The 19,001-nt window shown below is 39.2% G+C and overlaps 1 protein-coding gene across 2 annotated transcripts in view; it reads left to right on the plus strand.

Moving 5' to 3' along the window:
• pou6f2 (POU class 6 homeobox 2) overlaps window positions 1-19,001 on the plus strand; it is a 92,070-nt gene that overhangs the window by 49,591 nt on the left and 23,478 nt on the right. For both annotated transcript variants that reach the window (XM_032552255.1, XM_032552254.1), the window contains exons 5-6: window positions 273-595; window positions 17,703-17,840. In XM_032552255.1, coding sequence (XP_032408146.1) covers window positions 273-595; window positions 17,703-17,840 — 461 coding nt within the window. The remainder of the gene's footprint in view (window positions 1-272; window positions 596-17,702; window positions 17,841-19,001) is intronic.

A 19,001-nucleotide genomic window follows, 5' to 3' on the forward strand; every position in this document is an offset into this window, starting at 1 on the left:
CTTTCTCTCTCATGCAGGCTAAAAACCCTGGAGGACCTTGTTGTGGCTCCACGCAATTTACATGTGTCTCTCACTGTTCACCTTTTGTCACCCACACCTCCACATCTTTCTGAGGTGTCGGAATATTCCTCAAATAATGAGGTCTTCCTTTTTATGTGCTAAAACACTTGTTTTCAGGTTGTCAGTGTACCACCTTATTTGAGTTTGTTGTGCTGTATGCGTGAAAGTTGAGATCTGACGCACAAATCAACCCGCTGTCCTTTCATCAACAGCTACCTCATCACTGAACTCCCAGCTCCAGCACCTGCAGCAGCTCCAGCAGATGCAGCAGCATCACCACCAGCAGCAGCAGCAACAACAACAGCAGCAGCAGCAGCAGCACCATCATCACCAACAGACCCACTCCCACACCCAGAACCAGCTGCCAACCCAGCATCACATGACCCCACCCAGCCAGCAGCACACCTCTGTACCATCTCCAGGTTCCACCTGCTCCTCCACCTCTGGACACCCGCAGCAGTCCCCGCCACACCGGCCGAACCAGTCGCCGGCTCGCAGCCTTCCCTCCCCCGTCACTCCTCCCATACCGCTGCCGGTGAGTCCTCATCCACTCATAGCTTGTGATTAACAGGAATCTGACGTCACACTGTTTATGAGATTGGTCATGATGTGCAGAAAACAGCTGTTTGTTTGCATTTCTAAACTTTAGATGTGAATTATGTTGTGAAATCATTTACATAAACTGATAAAACAACATTGCCTGTTAATTTTCTGGCAGTAAAATCAGCCAGCCACAATCAACTTTTAACGGCATTGTTTCATTATTTAAATACAACTTGTAGCTTTGCTGTTATCAAAGCTACAAAGAACCCTGGTACTTTCTTTGATGCTTAGAACAAAACTAGGCATGTTTCAGGTTTCCTACAAAATCTAGAATTTATGTTTTATATTTTCTAGCTATTAATGATTACAGAAGTTACTCTAAATATATCCGAATTTCTACGAAGAAAATGCTCAAAGAAATTGAGTGCTTTTCAGTTGAGAGATGTTTCAAAAAATGATCATTGCAGTCACTGAAGAAACCTCTGATACCTTTTTGTTTTAGCTGAGTGTTTTTAATTTGCCACAACACCAGGGAGCAGTGCAGACTCAATATACATGACTAGTTTTAAAAAGTACTGCAGTTTTGTGTATATGATTTCCAAAACTGCATTATAGACCGGACACAATAATTTGTTGAAATAATAACAATCTAATTGAAACCCTAACAATCTATGGGGTTTTCACAATTTCACCAATTTCTATAACGCTTACAATTAAAAGGACTGTGTTGGTTTCCTGTCTGTCTCATGCTCTGCTTCCCAAATACTTGTCCGTGCTGCACAGAAAGCAGCTGAAATGCTAGTCAGTCACCCATATGATGTTCAAAGTAACGTGTTATGTAATTGAAACAGGAGAGCAACTTATTCTGCAAGTTTTGTAAAAAACATGATCGATTAGATAGCACTGACAAGTAAATGCTACTGGTTGAATTATCAAGAAGTTCTATCAAAACAGAGAGGAAACATGCTAACGTTAGCCTAACTAGTCTCTCTAGGATTTCCTGATTGTTTTTGTGATTTTTTTTTTTTTTGCATTCAAAGTTATTGATTTTTTTAATGCTACTTTAGAGATATTTTAATATATTTTTTCCTCATTAAACTCCTTCCGAAATCTAACAGACAGATTGGAGACACAAACATTTTTATTCTTTAAATAAGTTTGTATTAAATAACTTATAGCTTGATTTTGACACTCGCCATATCAATAATAGACCATAACTTGACATCCAGTAAAACTGAGACAGTAAGAAATACAAATACAACACTAAACCCAATATTTTTGACAACTTTTGCATGAAATTTGCAATACATTCAGATGTATGCATTAGCTTGAAAAAATGGAAGGATCTGTTGATTTTGTGTGAATTTCCATAATCACGGAATTGATTCAAAGACGGAAGCAACTGCCTAGTGTAAAACAAGCTGCATACAGCAACATGTTGTCATTAGCAATAAAACAAGAGATTTTACTGTATGTGCCAAGTTACATCATGTTGAAACAAAAAGCTACCCCATAAAAACGCCTGTCACTGTCAAGAAAACATACTGGTTAATGTAATACGTGATTTTATTACACTTTACATCTTCTGAGTTTTCAATTAGCTTTAATGTTGTATCAGATTTTGGTATTGACAGATGTCTGCTTTTAAATGACTCGGATCAGTTTCAGGAAACACAATCCTGATCAGGGCATCTCCATTAGACTAAAGGCAAATATGGACACAGTGACATGGGACATTGCTTTCTTTTAGTGACATTTAACCACAAACATGTTGGTTGAAGAAGATAAGTCGGGATAAACTTAAAGTAACCATTTTGTGTGAGTTATGTTATTGAATAACAAGAATTAAAGGAGCGAATTACTGTTTTTTACATAGTTTTTTTTGTGATAGATGCAAGCTTTTTAGAATTTCTCCAGTAAATATCTGATGATAAACATATTCAGAATGTGGATTTTAGACGCATTAATTAAATATTTAGAAATTTGTGTTTTTATTTTTCTGTGATGACTGACCTGTGCAGCGTGCAGCCTGACTTTTTCCTCAGAGCTGCTGCAGATTGGCAGCAGTAAATTAAATATTTCTCTATTAAATAAATAATTTTATAAAGACAAGTGATTTTTATTCAAAGAAAACTTTCCTCTAAAACTGAAATGAGCATCTGAATAGCATCATTGTCAGTGTTTCAATTTTGTCAAGTAATAAACACAACTCTTCACTCCCCACTAGTTATTTATTAAGTGCCTGTTAAAGTGGAGAGTGGTAGCTTCTCTGAGTGTTTTTATGGATCTAGTAGACGATGCATGTTAATCCACTTGAGAATATTGAACTTTACAATCAAAGATGCACGTATTTATGTTACTGTTCCTCACGTAATCAATCTTTAGGCCTAATCCATCCTTTAATTTTTGCTGCTCTTCCTTCTCAGCCTCCTTTTTAGTCACTTTGTCTGTCCATCCATCTCTGCCCTGCTGTGCGTCTGCCTGTCACTGTGTGACCATAATAACCTATTTTATATCCCTGTGGTTTCATTTCTGGTGGAAACTGGCCAGGGTCGCCTTTCCGTCCCCGGTCACATTCATCAGCGTCAGACCCTTATTGGGTTGTGGTGCGAGCTTCTTTATGGCCGGGATGAGTTGGGCTATTTGTTTCCCCTTGCAGCCCTCTCCGGCCCTGTCACGGCCTGGTGAGACTCAGCAGGAAAAACAGCCTCTGGATTTAATGGGCTCCAAAGGCTAGCCGCTACATCGCGCTAAACGCACCATCCAGTCTGAGTGACCAAAATAACAGATTAGCGCATTCAAACTGCGATGGAACAAGCACAAAGCCATAAAAAGCAGATAGTCCACCAGCTGCGCCTAAGTTTTAGATGTGCTTGGAATCCACCTGAGGAAGTTTTGCCTTACACGCTTTGCCTTTTAGAGATTGTTTTCTTTTAAAAGCAACATTGTGGGTGATTATGATGACTGAGGACAGACCTTCCTTTAGGGGGCGAAGAGGCCACATCAGGTGTCATTAAGATATTGCCTCATCAAATAGGATTATGGAGTGTGTTTGTGTATGGGAGAGGCAGAATTGTCATAAAAGGCTTAGTTTCTCAGGGTCATTGCTATGATTGCCAAAGAGAGTGTCACCCAGCGAGAGGCTCGCTGAAGGACAGGCCGTGGCCTCAGGACACTTTCAAAGCTGCAGTGAAATTTAACCTGCAGCCCCACCTCCCGACGACATTTAGGTCAATGAGTGGAAACTCAGAGTAGAGGCTTAGTCCTACAAAGGGAGTCTACTAACGACTTTTTGTTGTTGATTAAATTATCGACTAATTCATTGATCTAAGCTATTAATTTTAGTCCAAAAAGTATATAAATTTTTTTTTTACTGATTTTATTAGAAGTTGTAGATTTAGGTACTTATTGTAAATCCCAAAATACAAAAGACTTGGATAATTAAGTGTGAAATACCTACTAGTTACATTGCAAGAAAAACAAATCTTACCAAGTATTTTCATCTATTCTCTAGTGCAAATATATTGAAATAAGACGAAACTAGCTTATGACTTAAGCAAGGTATTAGAGCTTAGTGTAAATAAATAATTCATTTGATTTAAAAAAGTGCTAGTACCACTAGCAGAGTATTTTACTCACAACAAGCCAGTCCCACAACATAATGCAGCCACACCCAAACTTCACAGTAGGTGTGGTGTTCACAAGATTCATCCTAAAAGTAAAGTTGGTCATCATGGCAAAATATATTATTATTTTAGTTTTATCAGACCATTTCTCATCATAACATGTCCATCTCTGGAACAAGATACCATGAATACTTTGAGTAGATGAATCTATCATCTTTAGGCATCTAGAAAGGCGAACCAGGCCTGTGGAGGGCGGCAGTTCTCACTTGTAGTAGCCACCAAAGTGATGACTTCTTCAACTTTCAACACTTTAAAAACACAAACTATCTCATGGTATTTCTTGTCTAGTTTTCAGTGCAAATATATTAGCACACTTCAAATAAGACAAATCTAACTTACAAGTAACCTTTTTAGCAGAACATAGGAGCTTGTTTTAAGTCAGTTTCTTAATAATAATAATAATAATAAAAATGTACTAGTTGCACTTCCACACTAATTTTATAGTGGCAGTGCAACTAGTACCTTTTTATTACTATTAAGAAACTGACTTAAGTGAGTTTTTGTCTTAATTCAAGTGCACTAAGATATCCGCACTAGAAACTAGACCCAAAATACTTGATTTTGTGTTTTTGCAGTTTGAACACACAGTTGTCCCTATACTCTTGCCTTTTCAGGGAAATGTTGCCACTATCTTCTGCATTAAGTCACTAAATACAATGTGTTTGACTCCAAAATATACCCCCATTTAATGATGACACGGGGAGCTACAAAAAACATTAACGCCACTCACAAACACTTTGATTTAAATTGATATCCACACATTATTATGCTCTAGTAATAATCTTTGCCTGTTAACTGCAGCTGCAGTTCTAAGCAGTTACCGATTTTTGGTTATGGTTTTAAATGTTAAAAATAAACCCAGAGGAGGAGGGCATTTTCACTGTTTTCATTCTTCACCCAGAGGACTTGGCCTGTGCTCTAAAGTGCAGTCGTAATTACCATAATACAATGATAACACCCCTATTTCCTGCTGTTATTATCCAGACAAGTATGATCACTCAGCCATTTAACTATTTGCTTCAAACATAATGCCAAGCTGCTTAGAGACAAACATTCATTATGTTCCAATTAATGTCTCATTGTAGCTCGTTTCTCAGGGGAGGTGTGTGATACTCTTTGTAAACTCGTACAGAGAAAATCCAAAGCACTCATTACATCCCTTGAGCTTTTTCTGTTTTTTAATTTGTGTGACAAAACTCATTACCTTCCTCATTAATATGCTTGTTAGAATACAAATCCTGCCACAACAGATCATGTCACCATTAGTCAATAAGGTCTGGCCTTAGATTACTGCAGCTAATTATCTTAAATGGAGGAAGGATTTAACTTTCTATGCCGCCCCCGTCTCACTCTCTCTCCCTAATGTGTAAGGTGATGTTGGATGCAGCCTTTGGCTGCCTGAAGTAGCCACCAAAGTGATGACAAATAGACATGAAAGGAGGCGTGGGGGGGGGATTATGAAATTTGCTTAAGTGCGTTAATGGGCTGATTGCAGGAGCGCGCTGGATTTTGCTGGAAGTTGATTGATTGGAGCTGCGGGTTTTCTCCACGCCCGGAGAGCTCAGGGATTTGACGGGGTAAAGGCGCGCCAAGTCTGTTACACCGGAATTGATCTTAATTAGATCTGAAAGACCTGCCACAGCAGAATGGTCGCGGCGATTAAAATGAAAAACAGGAGAAATTACTGATCAAATTAATCATAATGTCGGGCTACAGCTGTAGGTCTGGTGTAATTTGCCACTCCAGTGGGTTACATCAGCCCAGGCAGGAAAAGGGGAGGCAGTACATACTGATCCGTGGCAATGGGAAGCTTAGGCCAGCCTATCAAATCTCTTATTCCAGCGAGTGTGCCCAGGTCCTCCTGACCCTGCTACGCCATCCTGTGGAGCCCCAGAATCCCTCTCTGATCTAATTAGTTTATTTTTCATCACATTACATTATGTGCTCTTCCACTCAGAACTTTTACGTTGTCTGGAAAAGTCTGGAATTTGCTTTTATCGTTTTCCAGTCATGGATAAGTGTGGAAAAAGTAAAATTAAAATCCTTGCATTTTGTCGGATGATTTTGTTTCTTCCATTTTCTAATACATAAAATAATCTGATGATGCCTTTTTATTAATTAATTTATAATCTTTTAATTATTTTTCATCCAGCCAAGATGTTTGTTGCTAAGAGGAAATGAAGCAGGCATTTCTTTAAACATAATAAAGCAATGTAGGAGGAGTTCAAATTTTGAAGACAAGGAAATAGGGGGTTTTGTTTTACATTTTATTAAAAATGTTACATCTAAAATTACTCATACTTTTCTCATAAATCAATGGAAAAAATCTTACTGATATCTACTGATATTTTGAGTATTTATGTGTAGTGATGCATTTCCAGTGTTTGAGGTAGGAAAATCTCTTTGTCATCTCCCTAATCTTTCGGTTTTCCTATGGATTCTATACCAGATTCAAGTCTGGGAAACAAAATAACATTATTATTTTTTTCAATAATAATGTTAAAAAACATGTTGGTGGCAGGGGTATGAATAACTTTGGGGTTAAATGTGTATTAAACTCTTTTATTTAACATTTATCCAAATCACACTTCTTAATAACTCAGTATAACATTTCATTAATCAACATTTTGTTTATTCCTTTCCTAACTGAATGCCAACTCAATAAAAAATAATTTTAAAAAAGGCCCTTTTACTGCCTGGTCTGTTGACAGTGTAAAATTCGGGTTCAACTGGACTTGTGTTTCTTAAACTGGTTCTAAAATGTCAAAGCATTAAAACTTGTGTTTTTAGGAAGTTTTAGGAACAATAAGTTTAAATTTTTACAAACTGGGCTTTGAAGAATCTGCCTTTACAGTTCACCTTCAGTATTCGGTGTCCATGAAAACTTAAGCAAAAATAAGCGCAGCTCACTGTTGTCTATGACAGGACAGTGATTTTTACTGTTCCAATTACCACCATTCTGACTGGCATTTTAAAATAGTGTTTCAACATTTGACTTTCTAAGTTTGTTGTATTACACCGTAAAATCAGTGAAAAGGGGGTAAAAGTTTGAATCCAATGATCTTCTTGACTGGTTTAAGGATGTAAGACAATTATCTTACATTCACACAGATTTTTGGAGGGGAACATTTTGCAGAAAGGTCCTGTAAAGGCAGAATTCAAATTTGGGAAGTGATGTTTCAACCAGCCCTGACTTCAAAATCCAAAATGGCTACCTTAGGTCTGAGACGTTTTGATAGCCACAGTAAATTGAAATTTTCACAATTTATCCATAATATATTTGCTCTTCTGACTAATTGTATCTATACATTTTAATACAACTCTCCTAATAAAAAAATTGTTAAATTATATTGAAAATTGTTCATTCATTCTTCTGAATGCCAGTAAAGGCAGCCCGGTTTGAGAATCATGGGTTCAATTTCTTAATGGACAAGTCTTGGAGTTAAAGGTCTTAAAATAGAGCTGATGTAAGTTGGTCCAGATGCTGCAGCAGTCACCAAAATAAGAAGCCAATTGCAGCATTGGGTTTTTCATTATTTAGTTAGAGAACTTACAGATTATAAAGCTCATGCACTTTTCAGGAAGGCTCAAAGTTGATCATCAAGCCCAAATGTCCAGGGTTTTCTTCAAAAAATGCAGGAAAAAATAGAAATTTCCGTCAGAAATGATGTAGAGATGTGCAATGAAAAATGTGGAGAAACCCTGAGCTGTGCTGTTCTTGTCATAGTTGTCTTGTCACCAGCATGTTGTGTGTTCACTAATAGCCTCTGACCTCAGTCCAGTGTCTGCCTGGCTGGTTTTCTGGGGGCCAGGCGGAGGTGGAGGCGTCCTGTCTTCCTCGTCTGTCAGACTCCTGCCGTCTGTCCCTCTCCTCTTCGCAGTTGTCTCCTTGATCGCTGTCAGAGCTCCACACCGGGCCTGTCCACTCTCAATCCGCACACTCATAGGGGTAATTACAGCCTAGGGGCCTGCCTCCTATCCCCGTGCTCCACAATTTACCACCAAAGTGTCCACAGACATCTCTCTTCTTCCCCACTGCACCCCGACATCACAGTACCGCGGGGCCTCAACCCACAAGTGCTGCAATTACTTGAGTCTCTCCTCCATCCTTTTCTTTCTCCCAGCCCTCTTCCCGCTCCCCCTTCCCTCTCTGTCCTTTCCTTCCTGTGGCTCCCTCACTATTCCCCGGCAATCAGCCTTCATTAGAAGCCTCTGGTGAAAAGCCATCGTCACCAAGGTCAGCTGCTGCCAACTACAACAGCCTTTCAGAGGCCTGGCAGTGTGCACTCTCTATCTTTTCCTCACCTCTTTGCCATCTTCCTGCCCCGCCCTCGCCCCCCCTTTCCTCTTGTTCCCTCTTCAAATCTCAGATCCATCTCTGCTACTTTTGTTTCCCGCTGCTTACGGTTAATATATTCCGTCTCTAATTTGCTACAAATGTCATTTTTTTATGGGTGGCGGGTGTTTCTTCCATTGTAATAGCACGTGCGGTAAAAGAGCCCTACGCGCCGATTCATTGATTTTCCAGCTCAACGCAGTGTTCATGCAGTTTAGTGAAATGGACGCTAATTGTTCTGCTGGATATTAAATCGAAATTAAAATGACATGCTCAAATGTGGACACTGCGGCATATCAGCGGAAATGGAGTCACTTAAGGTGCTTGGGTGGGAGGAGTCCCGTCCATCTGGTGTCAAACATCTTAAGTTGTGAAAAATAAAAAGTTGAACATCACTAAATATCAGACATTTTACTTACTGGGATAAATATGGAAAAGGGGTGTGGAGTATGGAAAAGTATATTTTCATTCTTTGATCCCTAGCAAATTCTACAAATGTTCTTTTCATCTGTCAAGTTTTCATCTGGCTGTTCGTCTGTCCATCCATCCATTTATCCATCCGTTCATTTGTCCATTCATTTGTCCTGTATCCATCCATCCATTCGACCATGCATCCAATACATTTGTCCAACTTACTAAATCTGAGTTGTGCAGTATTTTTCCATTTGTTTATTTGTCTATCTACCCATCCGATAAATTCATCTATCCATTCATCCATCCATCTATCCATTCATCCATCCATCCATCTATCGATTCTTCCATCCATTCATTCACTGTCTAAACTCACTAATCCTTGCTGGGTCGCGGGGCGTTGGTTCCTACCTCTGGTACACCCTGAACAGGTCACCAGTCCATCACAGGGTTGGTATTTATACTTTAGAAAAAAATTGTAATTTGGAAAAGTTTTATTTTGTCATCAAAGTATGAAGGAATCCTAAAATTAAAAAAAAAAAATTCCTTACATTTTTGGGGGGAATTGTTGAAATGAATTTGATTTGTAAGGACTTGGAAAAGCTGAAGCCAAAATAAAGACTTCCTAACATGCCTAGTATTATCCAGATTAATACCTGTTTTAAATCCAGACATTTCTCATAAATTTCGAATATATATGGATATATATGTATGTATATCTGAGTAAAAGCAGCTGCGTTTTGCTGTGGCTGTGTGGTGTAGAGCATGAACAGGACCCCTCAGCTCAACTCTTATTAATGCACAGCAGATCTGGCTCTTAAGAAGGCAGAAAATTGCCTTACATAACAAGCGCTGCACAATTTAGAAATACAAATGTGCACTGTTGACTGAAGCAGAAAATAAGACTGTTGCCCATCAACAGCACCGCATTTCATATGAATAATTATAAAGCATGGGAGCTAGATGAGGAAAACAACCTGACCATGACAGCTCTACTACTTTTATTTACTTCAAATGAGGGATTAGGCAGGGAGAATATCTACAGACTTAAGAAGCAACGATGAACCTTGAATTTCTAAATAAGAAGAAACTTAAATTTATCATATTTCATCGTTTTGGCAACTCTGAAGACACTTTCACTTTTAAAATGGCTCCTACTTTGCACCTTCCACTTACTTTGTGGCTTTTCTGGGTTTGTTGGGCTTTCAGTCATCACACAGTTGATACTTCCTTCACTTTCTGAGGTCTGCGATTCTTATAGACCTGGCTCCATTACTCTGGAAATGGGCAGAGGGCTTCCAGCTCCGACACCCAGCAGAAAGGCAAAGCTCCCCCGATCAGCCCACATGCACACCGGGGGCAACTCGCATTAGACGCCCACCTGGGAGCCCTCAGATGAAGCACCGAGCCAGGGCTCACCTAACAGTGGATAAGGAATAGGGTTTCTTTAATTATGAGGCAGGGCTGTGACATTGAGTTCCCCCCTTTCTCCTCCAGCAGCCTTTCAGACACCATCTAAGTGCTCCGCTCCGCTGAGGAGGCCAGTCCCCCCGCGGGGCGCGATTCCACTGCCTGTAATTTCTGATGCCCATTAGTGACCGCAAACAGAGCACCGGGCTCACACAAGGAATACAGCCGCGCTGCACCGCCACGCTGTAAAAAGACCCTTTTAATGCAATGTTGTTACATTATGCCCTCCTCGTAGACCAAGTCAAAAGTCCCATTTGTGGTCTCTGGAGGATATTATCAGAATTTCTTCTTCGCTGTGTCTTAGCTGGGCTAAACTGAGGTTAGATTTGGTATATATTCCTCCAATCTACAGAGGGTTATTTGATTTAAGAACTCGACCAGAGCTGTTTTATTTTGTGCATAGCATTTTCCTATTTCTGTCTTGTTAATATCTGATTATTGATTTTATTTCCCTCATTCCCTGTATGAAATACAGGGTCAAGAGACTCAAATAGAATATAGGATGAATGTTTTCTTAAACTGCATGCCTGAAATTGGGAAGTAATCAATAAAACGCAGAGTTACCTTTATCTTTAGCTTTCAACGATTTATTTGCATCATTTGTTTTTCTAGATTGACAATAATATTGAGTAGAACTGGGCACACGTTTGAACTTATTGTGCTTTTTCTGTAATCCACACAAGGTCAAAATTAAACTCATGATAATCAAGTTAGAATATTATTGAAAAGTGTATTCATCTCAGTAACTGAATTGAAAAAGTGAAACACATTAATTAAATAATTATACACAGACTAATGTTTTCAAGCCTTAATGTTAATTATGATGATTTTCTGCTGAGAGTTAAAAACAGGTCCAGTTTAAAACCATCCAGCTGTTGATTTCAGGTGAAGTTGAAGAATTTTGGAAGTAGTTCTCCTCCTTCATCATTTCAACAACCAAGTGCAATGCACCAGTTTCACTCAAACACTTTAATATTGCCCCCACCATGCTTGATAGCTGGACCAGAGCTCAAATTAGGGCTGCACAATTTTGGAATAACTGACTGCAGTATTTTCTAACCTTGCAATGTTAAAAAATGACTTGAATATAGTACCTCAAGTTGCTGCTCTCCTGCCATTTTATTGACAATTAACCTGCACTACTTGTACCTTTTTTTGTGAATGCTACGAGTGTAATTCTTATCTGTATTTGAAAGTTGTTAGGGCTCATTGGTGTCCAGTATGAAAATCTGCTATTTTGAGATTCTGCCTACCTGGCTAAATACTACATTATGAGAAATGCAAATTCATAATACATAAAATACTGTATATTCCCCAACAATTATTGCAGTTCAAACACTCCTTTGCAATGTTTTGATGACGATACATTTGCGATACATTATGCAGGCTTGATGTTTGAAATTGTCACTTTTGTTATTGTGGCCAGAAGGCATTTGGTTTGTTTTTGTGGGCAGCTACAGATTTATGAAAAGAATCATTTCTGTTAAATTTCAGTTTTGCCAAATACCCAGCCAGAATTTAAACCAGAACTTTGTTAACAGGCTGTAAAAAGAGCTTGCTTGAGGTACAACTAAGAGACGTTTAATTCAATGAAAGTGGGAATGTGTGCATGTACACATTCCCACGTCTACAGGCTCTACATGAGCCTGTAGACGTTTTCAAAATCACTGAAGCTGTTGTACAATTGTTCCACTTCGGGAATAAAAACAGTTAACATACATCACTAAAAGACAAAAATGATACAACTTTCATTACCATGAAGTGTGTGAAAACTTTTCACTGGAACTGTACATGGCATTATGCTGATTTAGCTTGAGGTGTATTTTTGGAGATAAGGAGAAAGACAGTGAAGCAGAGAACCACAGGAGGAGGGAAGGGAGTGTGGTGGATTTATCGATCAAGGGTGACCACATCTTAGCCACAGAGCCCCTCTCTCGTGATTAATCTTCGAGCTTAGAGTCGGCCAATGACACATGACAGGCCTCCTCCTCAAACTCTACCATTTCTCTTCATTACTGGCTGTATTTTTGGACACCACAGAGGGGAGTAATCATTTACCTTTATTGTGTTTATAAAGCTGCGGCATGGATGACCCTTCCTATATTGAATTGAGGACATCAAAAGATCACTGGACATTGATTAGAAGGATATTAAAGTCATTCAAATGCTATATTTATATGTCAAACAGCAGCAGAGTGAAAAGAGACGCCATTTCCACACAATTCAAAAGACATGGGATGTAATCAGCCTGGTTGAAAGAAGATATTCTGGACACAAAGGCTGAAAAATGTTCATACACCTCATATTTTAACCACAGTGTGATCTCAAGACTCATTTTCTCACTATGACTATAAACATAGCCTTGTAGCTACTTTATAATCATAGCCAGAGCAGTAGTAAATTTACTGCTACAGTGGTTCCTGCCATGATTTCCAACCCAGCGCCAATGTAGTACAGAAATAACTGCACCAGATATGTCACTTCATGAGGCTGAAATGGTCAGCACTTTCCTGTGGATACTTAATCACCAAGTAGTTTCAGATTTAATACATCTGGAAACAGCTAAACATTATAGATCATTCCCCAGTAGGAGAATAGTGTGGTATGTTTCATATTTTTACCTGCAGTGTTCCCTAACTGTAGGAAATGTGCTGCGGGATGTGATTGATGACAAAGGACTCACTCTGAACCAGTGTTCCTTTACAATTATCAACAAATGGGCCGGAGCTGATTTTATGTAATGATTAAAGCTCCGGTTAATTTCGCGTGAAGGTAATGAGTGGGGAGATTGACGGCCACTGTCCTGCACTCCATCATCCCTTTATAGTTAGTTTAAACGTTTTCACGACTCCTCTCCTTCTTCATTTGCATTTTACCTCATTAGACACGGCCATTTCTGAGACTGACCGCCACGGCCATTTCCTGGAGTTAATGCATTTTATTTGATTAGCCAAACCTCCCTCTGTTAACTAGCTGTCATTCTGGAGTTTTCATATGACATCACTCCATTAACACCCGACATGCCAGCTCAGCCCCCTCCACTTCTCCACTGCCTTAAGCAATTACAACCTCCAACTGTCGCCCGACGCAGCGTTATTGTATTCTGCTGGGTGTTATCTGTCCCAGTTGTTCCATCCGTCTTTCACTTCTCTGTGTTTTTCCTCCAGAATGGCTCTTTTTGGGTTTTATTTTCTCACAGCGGCCGGAGCTGAGGTCCACCGGTGAGCAATAGTCAGAGCTCGCGGGGCTCAGAGTGCACAACTTCAGTGTGAAGCCCCACCAACCAGGGGACCAGAGGTGTTTTGGAGGGCCTAATGGCATTTTGATGTTCATAAGCACAACGGATGTGAGGAGGGGAAGGCGGTTAGGTGTGTGTGTGTGTGTGTGCTGGGTGGAGTGGAGGGGATCGGGGGGGTTAGAGAAGGAAAGTCAGTAGAGGACTGTCAGCAGAGGACTAGCAGAGTTCTGACAGACAGAGAACGTGTTTTCTCATGTCACAGCTGATTACATTCACTCTGGAGTGGGAAAGAGCAGGGAGGAGACAGGGATGGTGGGCCAGGATGGGTTTGGGAAAGCTTCCATGTTGTTCCAGATGAAGGACATTTCTCTTAAGGAGAAACAAGGGTGGTACTGACTGTTAATTTAACCTGTTGGGTCCACTTTGACACAGTTTTGATGATTAAAGTAAATACATTTTACACTCTTCTGAAATCAGATCTGTTTGAATCTGTCCAACTCCATCCAAAAACATGCTGCTTTGCATTGCCAAAGTTTCCTTATGGATGTTTAATCATAATTTTGTGGCTGATTTCCAAAGCCGATTGCAATTTATCTCAATTATTATATATGAAAATATAAGAGCAGGACTGCTCTTATATTTTCATATAAATATGGCAAGTTTTTTTTCTTGCCTTATTGTTCAATAACTATTCATGTCAGGAGAGGAGGCAGTCACGCTGAGTGAACTGCAGATCATATCTAGATATATCTTTATTATCTTAAAAGAAAATTGTAACAGAATTTAATTAAAAGCTGTCTTTAGCGCTTTTAATAGTAATTACTGCATTTAATGTGACTAGCATTATAAGAAATACTCTTGTGACTGTTAGCAGGATTTCCTAAATCCTGAAGAATTTCCAAACATATCATGTTCCACCAATTTTAATTAAAAGATCAGTTGTGGAACTGATCTTTCAATCAAGATTGGTTGATCGATACAATTTAGTTGCACTCAAAGTTGTACTCTCTAGTACAAGTCTCTATGGAGCCTTCTTGTTTTCTACTGGAAGTCTTGCTCTCTTACACATCTTGAATAAAGCATAGCTACATTGGGATACATAGAAAAATCTGAAATCCAGCTTTCTTTTAATTAACTTATTTCATCTCTGTGCTTCCACTAACTTCATTTTAAACACCTCACTTAAACTGAAACAACTAAATACTGAGTTTTCTTTCCTCAGTAATCACTTCCGTACTGAAGCATGTTTCTGTTGGTGCAGCCGCTAGTAATTATTAAGGTATATTGACTAATCTGACAATCAGATTTTTGAGTCTTTGACCCACCGATCAAACTAAAATTTGCCTCATTCCAGGTTCCAGCCAATTTTTCAGTCCAGCCTCTATTTCTTTATACAAAAGGACAAAATGTCATTGATGTATTCTGCAATTGTCTGTGATCTTAACAGGAATTGTCCAGAGAGGTCTGAACAGCCAAAAATCCTCTTCACGGCCTTTTCACAGTGAATGAAAAGAAACACAATCGTTAACATGCAGGCTCCACAAACTGGAAGATCGCTGTTTATCTCCTCCAACACATGCAATCAGTACAAATACAAGCCCAACTCTGTCATTTTGTGCCTCCTGCCGAGGCGTTGAGAGGAGTCACCGTGGTGGAAAATCACCTGTTTAGGTGTTGAGCACAGCCTTGCCTCTCCTTATTCCTGACTCTCCTTCTAACTGCCGTCCATATTACACTGCGCCAGAGATGAAGTAACAAAGCCTGCTCTCTTTTCACCAAGATTTACCAGAATAACAGAGCACCTGGAAGGGCTATCATTGAATGAAACGTGATGATAATATTTCAAATCAATCTGAAGGCTTTTCCAACAACCTATCACTCATGTAATGACACAGAGCAAAGCAGATTTTCAGGGGGACTCTGGCTGTGCTCGCCTGAGCAGATCACATTATCAGTGTGTTGATATGTGGCCTCTGTTTAACTCTGCCTAACTGAGCGTGTTGGCTTTCCTTCCTCTATCACAACATTTACGATCCAGTGTTCCCACTAACACAGCTCCTTTAGTCGCCAACCAGCAGTTTGAATTTCTGTTTAGAAAAGAGGAGAAATTACTCCGTTTCATGTGATCACTCCTTAGAAAGCTTCTCAGCATGTTGATCTGTAGGAAAAGGATATTTATCTGTTTCAGCCAATGCTAGCATAACTACATCTTAAGAATTTAAATGAGGAGATGCTTTCATGATTACAATGTAGGAGTTCAGTGCTTTACCACAATTAATACCAGTTATATTCTAAAAATCAAGTAGCTTTAAAGTGCATTAAAATAAGACCAGGTGTCACATGAAATCACTGGTATTATTTATGGATTACCACACTAATCAAAGACATTTTGGATGTTGCAGTACAGAATTTGTGGTTGTTAGGGACCAACCACAATACACAATATCCCAAAATTACTTATAGCTGAGTGTTTTAATAGTTTAAGCACCAAATAATATCAATGTGCTAGTTTTGATGCAGCTTCATAATTCAGCTTGTGATATTTTGTGTGGTTTCAGATCAGTGGAAAAAAAACTAACTGTGATCAACTTGGAGCTTTGCTTTGTACATCCTAACATTTAATGTCTAGTGTTTCTGCTTTTGAATCCCAGTAAGATGAGTTATTAACAGTTTACCATAGTTTTACTTTCCACACAGAAAACACAATGACTCAGATTTGAGTTTTCTTTTCTTTTTTTTTTCAACATTCGAGATGTTCTTGGTTCCCGAAGGGCGTCCACTGAAACACATAAAAGACAATCTTGCGATTATTGAGGAAAAACTGGATGACTTTCAGACGAGAGGAGGCAATATCAATCACGGCCAATTTGAGGCCACCAACATGAAATATGATTTCATAAGACAAATGCAGTGTCATTCTTAATGTGCTTAACCTTTACTGTCGATGAAAAAGTATTGATCCCTCTGTGGCATTTTTTCATCATTTGATTTCAGAAAGTGTAATAATATATGGTGGTGGGATAAAATAAAAAAAATAAATGGCATCTGTATCTTTGAAGAAAGCTGAATTCTCAGCAGAATGCAGAGAGTTTGGAAAAGCTGGAGCCGTGTATTCTGTTTTAACTTTTCAGTCATCCCAGTTAAGTTAAGTAGGCAACCAGTACGAGCAGCAGCCGGAAAACAGTGTTTTTTTTTTATTCTATTGAGTAATCGGGAGGTCTGCTTTCTCTTCTCAGTCTTTGATCTACTTACTCAGCCTAATAAGGCTTCGCTCCACTACGGTACAACCAAATCAGCAGTGCATTTTCAGCCCCCTAATAAGTGGTTAGCTTGATTTATATGGGCAATCGGAGCAATGTGGCGGGCTCTACAGCCTCTTCTCAATGCAAGAAGTCTCTTTCCGCCACCACAGGCCAAACCAGATGAGTCCATTACAGCAGTGTGCAGATGGTCATTTTAACCTTCCTCTGCCTCAACAGTATCACTCTGTTAGAGTCTTATGAAGTAGGAGGATTTCTTAGTCGAAGTTTATTGAAGCGACAGACGATACAGTGATGCATAGCCTTGCTGCCTGGCTCTATTGTGAGAGGAGCGAGCGGGTGGGCCATTGCTGCGTGTCGAAGGACTAGACTCTGCCTGTGGGGAGCCCCAGAGGCCAGAGAAAGCACTTAGAGTGGTAAAATGGCCACTTATTCACAGCCTCCCTCCAGTTTTCACTGCTCCTCCCTACCCTGGAGCCTCCCACTGCGTCCAGGAGCACCAACCTCTGGGAAACATTTGATAAACTGCGTGGCCCTCTCTGCTTTACCTCGTAGCAGTTCGCTTATTCTGCCCTGGGCAGCAAAACAGAAGTATGAAGCTGGTTTGCTAACCTCTTCAGGAACTTGTATTGTAGTCTAAATATGTGATAAAAAAGAGCAGATGATTTTCTGATAAATGATGATTTTGCTCTCTGTAGCTGAACCCCCTGGCTAGCCAGGCAGCGGTGGCAGCAGCAGCCGCCATGGGGTCCATCGCTGGCTCTCAGGTGTTTGGCAACACCCTCTCAAACCTGCAAGGAGCCACCGGGCAGCTTGTCACAAACGCACAAGGACAGGTGAGTGTAATACACAACGATTATAGAGCCGTACAAAAATATGCCCCTGAACTTCTGCATATTTTTAATTAAAAAACCCAAAACCTTGTTTAATTTTATTGGTCTTTTATTGTAATGATTCATTTAAAGAAATGAATAATTGCAAAATGGATGGAAAATGTTGAATTTTTAATGAAGTTCTTTTAAGCCAGGGTGTCCAAAATGCAGCCCAGGGACTTTTTGCGGCCCTAGGACTGGTTTTGTGTGATTCCCAACTGCAATTCAAAGATGATAAATTTGGCAACCTGATTTTCTTACATTGAAAAAATATTCAGCTTTTTATAACCAAGATTTTATAATAAGTAGAACCATGTTTACATGTACACTTTTACTGAAAAACCAACTTTGCTGCACCCAAATCAGTTTTATCTAATTTATTAAACTTGGCTAAATATAGCAAGCATTTTAAAAGAAAATCACACAAATAATTTTCTTGTACAAAGAATAAATTTGTTAAATCTAGCCCTGACTCCTGAGTTGTGAAAGTCTGCAGCTCCTCCAGAGATAGCACAGGCCTCTTGGCTGCTTTTCTCTTTGAAGCCTGACCTGTCAGTTACATTTTCTTGGGTTTTTTTCACTTGTCAATTCCTTTATATGTTTCACAATTACGCAAATCCTGACTTTTTCTTTTTGCACTAAAGCATAGTTTTGAGTTTATTGAAAATTTTCCACAAAAATGGTCAAAAATTTGGGTTTAAGTGACGTTAACCCCCACCTGCAGATGGCAGTATTTCTCAATGTCAAGTTATATCCTGTGATCGATATGGTAAGTATCAAAAATGAATCTACTTAAGTTCTTTAAAAATAAAATGGTTTGTCTGTCCAGTCTGTGAGTTTGTTATTACTTTTCTTATCAGTTTTTTTTATATGTAGATTTTGGAAGGGGCTCAATGAGAAAAAAGTTATAAGTAGCACCACAAAATCAGTGATTTTTATTGCAAAGAAAAAAAATCACAAGAAATAGTCAGGATCCAGGAGGAAATGATTAGTGTTCCTTATATACAGCTGACTTCTAGGTACCAAATGATGCACAGTTTTATTGATGTCAAGGTAAAATGACTTGAATACAAATACCAGCTAACCTTTTGTATTTTTATTGGTAAAACAAAATAAAGTCATGTA

Source organism: Xiphophorus hellerii, chromosome 21 (assembly GCF_003331165.1).
Source record: "Xiphophorus hellerii strain 12219 chromosome 21, Xiphophorus_hellerii-4.1, whole genome shotgun sequence".
NCBI lineage: Eukaryota > Metazoa > Chordata > Actinopteri > Cyprinodontiformes > Poeciliidae > Xiphophorus > Xiphophorus hellerii.